The sequence below is a fragment of the Cajanus cajan genome, chromosome 11 (genome assembly GCF_000230855.2).
Source record: "Cajanus cajan strain Asha chromosome 11, NIPB_CcT2T_4, whole genome shotgun sequence".
Lineage (NCBI taxonomy): Eukaryota > Viridiplantae > Streptophyta > Magnoliopsida > Fabales > Fabaceae > Cajanus > Cajanus cajan.
Window position 1 is genome coordinate 38010865 of NC_138527.1, and position 6728 is coordinate 38017592.

At 33.1% G+C, this 6728-nt stretch overlaps 1 protein-coding gene and 1 pseudogene across 1 annotated transcript; one reads left to right on the top strand and one right to left on the bottom strand.

Moving 5' to 3' along the window:
* Nucleotides 1–206: 206 nt before the first annotated feature.
* On the bottom strand, nt 207–2254 carry LOC109800682 (AAA-ATPase At2g18193). The gene is made up of 2 exons (XM_020361507.3): nt 963–2254; nt 207–784 (listed from the first exon to the last, which is right to left on the bottom strand). The coding sequence occupies exons 1-2, from the start codon at nt 1980–1982 to the stop codon at nt 404–406; spliced, it is 1401 nt and encodes a 466-aa protein (XP_020217096.1). The 5' UTR covers nt 1983–2254; the 3' UTR covers nt 207–403.
* A 1282-nt stretch (nt 2255–3536) lies between these two features.
* On the top strand, nt 3537–5217 carry LOC145953531 (AAA-ATPase At5g17740 pseudogene; annotated as a pseudogene).
* The last annotated feature ends 1511 nt before the right edge of the window (nt 5218–6728 follow it).

A 6728-nucleotide genomic window follows, 5' to 3' on the forward strand; every position in this document is an offset into this window, starting at 1 on the left:
AGAATGATCACAAATCCCTACCGAAAACAACCCTGTTAACTCTCCCGTCTTAATTATTTCATTGGAAAAGAATGAATTATAATCTAGTTCGCTTATATATTTGTTTTTGAACCTTCAAAACTTCTTATTTTACTTTGTTACCAAACTAAACCAACATTGCATAGCATAGGATATTAACAATGAAATAAAATGTAAAATATAAAAAATCCCCTCCAAACAGTATCATATTTTATATTCTTGGTATTATTATAGATTTCAGAATCTTGGCTACTTCTCCACATATGAATACTACTACTACCCAGCCTAAACATTACAAAAGCAATAGGCATTCATGTTTATTGTGCCTCTTATCCCAGTGGTGATACATTACAAACTGGAAGGCTCTAAACATTCATTCATAAATCTAAAGTAGGCTTTCCTTGTCCATTTGTTTGAGAAATTTAACAAGTTCTTCCAAAGCAACTTGGGGATCCTCATTTCTCATTAACTGCTCTGCTACTACTGCAGGAGTCACTTGTAATTTGTCCAATAGACCATCGATTTGTTCAAACAGTGGATGATGTCCTTCAATGCCTAAATAAGTGGAAGCTAGGATTCGAAATGCCTTGCCTCCGAGGAAGGACAAGTGAATATGCATGTCCATACGACCAGGGCGCAGCAACGCAGGATCAATTCTTTCTCTGTGGTTAGTAGTGAAGATTATAATTCGCTCCTCTCCACCACTTGACCACAACCCATCCATGTAGTTAAGCAGACCCGACAGAGTAAACCTGCCTGTCTTAACCTACACAAAGATTTTCAGAAGAATTGCATAAAGTACAATACAATTAATTGAATGTCAACTTGTCAAGAAAAGACCGGTGAAATAAATAAAGGGTATCAAAGAAAATTAATGAATAATTTATTTAATGTATGTTGTCAGCTTAAGTTGAAGCAGAGTCTGAATTACATAGAAAACAAACCTTGAGATGCTTGCGGTCATAGTCTGAATCTGAATCTGAATCCGAAGGAGCCTTTGATGTTGATCGAACATGCACCTCTCTGTTGCAGTCTATGTCTTCGATGACGATGATGGAGCGGTTAGATGTCTCACTCAAGGCTCGCATGAGGTCTGAATTAGAATAGACAGAACTTAGCTCCAAGTCATACACATCAAACTTCAAGTGGTTGGCCATGGCTGCAATAAGGCTAGATTTTCCTGTTCCGGGAGGGCCATACAAGAGGTAGCCACGTTTCCAAGGCTTCCCCACTTTCTTATACAGTTCCTTCCTCCGCAAAAACCGATCCAAATCACCAATTATGTCCTTCTTCTGCTCAGGATCCAATGCAAGTGAGTCGAACGAAGCTGGATGCGTTAAGTCACTTTTCCTCCAACTCCTACCACCAATGGAATGGATCTTGATGGTCTTCTGCTCAGCTTGCATGGCCTCGTAAGTGCTCAGAACGTGTGAAATATACTTGCTCATTACTACATCTCTATGCCTCTCTTCAAAGGTTAGCTTAAACGAGAGCTTCTCGAAGCTGTGCATCTTTGGAAAATCACGACCAGAATCCTTGTTGGAGGTTTCTTCAATAAGCTTCCACGTAAGCTTGATGTCTTGGAAGTGATCCACCACCTCTTGGGTTCCATCCACGGCCACAACAACGTTCTTATGCTTTGGGATTTTGCCAATTTTGAGGGACTTGAAAGAGTGGGATATTCTTGCTGGGAGATACTCTTGTGCGGCTTGGAAGAGTTTGTTGGTTTGGCCATCCCACGACTGGTTTATCTGAAGCGAGACCTGGTTGTTGCGTTGGTGGTCTGAGAAGAACGCCTTGAGCTTTGAGACGATGAGAGACCGAATTTGGTGGGGTATCAGATCGTTGATTGCAGTTCTTAGTAGCATCATGAATGTGGAGAATGCAGCATACACCTCGAACCATGATGAGGCCGAACGAACGCTTGTGAAGGAGGAAGAGAGACTCCCCATAGAAGGTATCATGGTGAAAATAATGTAAGATGATGATTCTACACTTTCCACTTTCCACTTTATTGAGCCACCAACATATAAAAGTGTGAGTGAGGTGAGACACTTGTTTTCTTGTAAATGTAATTATATATAATCTATATAGCTCTCTACGCTCTACCTTATCACTAGGAAGGAATCTTTTCTTTGAGACCTTATAAATGAATAAATTAATATGATATGATCTACAGAGGGAAGCACGAACCAGACCCGAAGCTGCCTATCTAATTCGTCAATTTTGAGCTACTTCTTTTTTCTGCCACAGACCTCAAAGCTGACTAGTAATAGAATTTTATAAGGTGCTACAGTATTTGCACAAAGAAAAAATCTACATCCTCCGAAAACATATTTCAAATCTTTAAAAAGTTAATTTAAAGTATGAAATATTAAATTAAATAATTATTTAATAATAAATTTATTGAAAAGTATTAATATTGTTTCGTTTCGTTTTCGGAGGATATGGCAATCCTCTTGCACAAATCCCTATTGTTTTCAGACTCATGTTCCTCTCGTCAATTGTCAGATAATTTGTACTAGGAAAGAATACTAAAATACTAGTTATGAGAGAATTCATCGATGTTTTAATGAAGTTCGTCAAATTTATTTAATGGTGGGTGGAATGAAATGAAATAGAATAGGCATTGTTCTGTACGTAGTTTAGCTTTAGCCGGTACTTTTCTGAATGAATAAAAAAGTAATTTCACCACGACCCCAAGTTAGCATGAGAGTGATGGAATGAAATAAATTGAACAAAATAGATTTTATTGTTTATTTTACTTTATTCTATTTGAAAACAGTTTAAACAATTAATATAATATCGTTCAACGTATTTTATCTATTTCCATAAATCCAAATACAATCTACAAGACTACAATACGGTTGTAATTGCACTGGACTATTGGAATTTGGAACCTAGCGGTTGGCATATACAAAGCTCGGACAACATCATCTTTTAATTTACAAAAAATGATCACTAAACCCTCCAATGCACCGATCATTACTATCTAGATAACATTCACCAAGAGAAAGAAAGAGAAAAATATATAATATGATTAAAATATTTATAAAATATTTAGTTTTAGCTGGTAGAGTGTATCCAATGCACCAATCATTATCATGTAATTTACCATTCATGAGTAAGTGTGTAGGCACATACGAAGAAGTTTCCATGCATTTATCATGTGGAAGAAGTAGACCTTACATGTCGGAGAAATTTCTAGGTAGATAATGTTTAAACTTCCAGGTATATCACGTAAACATGGTAAATGAACGGTGGCCTTGCAATATCGAAAGTTGATTTTTAAAATAAGGAAAAATAGTAATTGATGAAATAATTGTTAGATTCTTTAACGAAAATTCTAACATGAAATACAAAAAAATGTAGTACATAGATGACTTACTATTTTTAATCATTAAATTTAATATTATAATAACTAACGGTTTATATTTATTACTTATAATTTAGAAAAAATAATTTTTTTATTTTATAGATTAGTTCATGTGTTTAGTACTTCATGTAGGAACTCACCCATGGGCCATGAGCTATCACTTAAGACGGCACCCGGCACTACCGTCACCACTGCATGTGACCGTGACCGTGACAGAACTCGCGGCAGAAAAAGAGAGAATAAAGACAAGACAAGGACGACCGTAATCGCGACCGCAACTGTGACGGTGATCGAGTGCGTCGCAAGAGATCCGTTCGCGATCAATTGGTAAGTGAGGACTTTGGGGCTACGTGGAGCTTAATAATTGGTTACAAAATTCGGTTTTGGCGATAATTTAATTGCAGTAAAGTTAAAGTAAAACCGTCCAAAGCATTGGACACATCATCAAAGCGCGACTTCTGAAGATCCAAAAAGGCATTTCGCTATCAGTCCACGCAATTCGTTCAGGAACTTGATTGTTCTTTTCCTCTTGTTTGTTGTTTTCTGTTTGACAAATAGCGAGAAAAAGAGTACAACGTACCTGTGGTTCGAAGGTCGTTGTTAAATGTTACAAGATGGTGTTGTGGTGGATGCCTTATAAGGAATCATATTTTATTTATTGACGTGTAAAGCTTCTATTGTGGACTGGTGTTGCTATCATATTTTATTTTATTTTGGTAGAACACTAGAACATGTTGCCGGAACATTTAATATATATTGTTTATTTTCATGGGAAATTAACAGCACCCATGTATAAAAAGGAAGAACATGTTAGTGAGTAGTGAGGGAGTCCTTCAATTTTCTCTAGCTAACTAGTTTATTTTGGTAGAAGATGTACGTTGTCGAAATATACTATGTTATGAAAAATTAACAGGTTTTATAAATTTAGTTTGAATTGTATTTATATATTTTTGAAATCTAAATAGTGAAATTGGTGGTGGACTGAGTTGTGCATGTGATGGATATGGGTGCAGTTAACTTTGTCTGGATTACTGAACTTCATAGATGGGCTATGGTCTAGTTGTGGAGACGAGAGAATAATCATATTCACGACGAACCACAAGGAAAGGCTAGACCCAGCACTGTTGAGGCCTGGAAGAATGGACATGCACATTCACATGTCCTATTGCTCCTACCAAGGCTTCAAGCTTTTGGCCTCAAACTACCTTCAAACTCCCTCTGACCACCCCCTCTTTGGGGAGATAGAGGGCCTCATAGAGGACATTCAGATAACCCCTGCGCAAGTGGCCGAGGAATTGATGAAGGACGAAGACGCTGATGCCACACTAGAAGGATTCGTCAAGCTACTTAAGCGGAAGAAGATGGAAGGTGACGTATGCGAGAACAATAGTTCTGATAAAACCCAACCTAAAAGACGCAAGCTTGGTGGCAAGCAAAAACGAGGAGTTGGGACACAGAGAAGGACAAGAAGAATTAGAAGAGGGTCTAGTTTGTAATTCAGTAATTCTAACCACTTGCTCAAATTTCAAATAATTAAGATTGTTGGAGCTACTAAAGTAATTCAAATTTCTCATTTAGGCTTCGGCCTTTTCTTTCTTTTTAATTAATCTATTATTAAGACTTAAGAGCCTAGCTAGCTACATTTCCTATCCAAAGTTTCAAACTGTGTATATGAGCAGAAGAAAAGAATGAATGGCAGAGTGTGATTGCTAGTACTAAATCAACAATCTCTATGTACATGTAAATGTAATTGTCTTATAGTGGTACTTGTAACAATGCTCAATGTCTAGTATATGCAAACAGAAGCTTCATCTTCTCCATAACCAGAACCTAGGCTTGCCTCTGTTTCATATCAACTTCTTTTCTGTTTTTATTTATTTTCATAAATTATTATTTAAATACTATTTTTATTTTTCAACTTTATATTAAAAATGTTTAAATAATAAAAGTTTTTTGTCACCGCTTATTCTATACATTACTAAAAAGGGTAAAATAAAAATAAATGACAATTATTTTTAGTATAAATATAATATAATATATTATAAAGGTTCTTGGATTCAACCAGCTCATGTTTAGGAATGAAAATACACTAAGTGAATTTAAGTTTTCTTAGTTTGAGCCTAACTTTATTTTTATAAATATTTCTTCTATATCTATATATAAGTAAAAAAATATAACTAGTTTTACACAAATTAAAAAATAATAATTAAATATTCTTAATCATGTTAATTATAGATAATGTTTCAATTTATTATTTTAGAAATATTTTTAAATTAAGAACATTAAATAAAGTTAATTTAGTTTAAATTTGCTAAAAAAACTTAAATATTTTTTCTTATATATAAGTCAAGAGGAAGTAAATGACTAGGATTGAGTCTATTTATCATTCAAAAGTTTGGATTACGTAAAAATTTATCTCGATTTACTAGGTATTTAAAAGTTTATTTTAAGATTTGACTTCAAAATAAGAGTGAAAATAAATAAAATATATTTTATTAAAATTGAGTCTAAGTTGTTTAGTATAACCATATTTTTAACGTTTAATATGATGATATTCACAATGTTACTTAAAAATATATTTTACAATAAAATATTTAAATAACACATAAATAATATTTTAGTAAAATACATTTATTTTTAATTTTTTTAAGTATTTTTTTAATTCTTTCAAAATAAAGAAAACATGCATTAAAAAAAGAGAAGAGGCGAATTTTATTTCGGTGAAAAAATTATTATTACTCATATATTAGTCAGATTATTTTCTCATTAAAAAAATACTAGGTTATCGACCCCTAAGAATAAGATGGACATGATAAACAAAATATATTACTATAAAGATTGACATTTTTTTGTTAACTATTTTTTTCCTTCATAATATATATAATTAATTTTAATTTTTATACATAGAAAATAGTTATGTTAAAATTTTCGAATCCAACATTCATGACTTCATGAGTTGTTGGACCTTCGACCTACATCTAATAAATTTTATTTGTTAATTTATTTTTTAAAGGATATATAAACATAAATTGACAAAGTGAACTACAACATCATTTGTTTTATCTTTATTTATATTATAACCTGCAACACAAATTCATTTTAATTAATTAATAATATTCGAATATGACTTTTGAAATTTTTTATTAAAAAAATTAACATGAAATTATATATTTTTATATATACAACTGACTTTTAGCACATGAAATTTTATCTTTGGCAGTATCTATTCAAATAGCAACGAAAGAAAAATGGTCGTCCATTTATCATCACTCAAAATGATAAGTCTGCAAACAAACACAATAATTGAGAAGATGAGATGAAAGAGTTATATTTA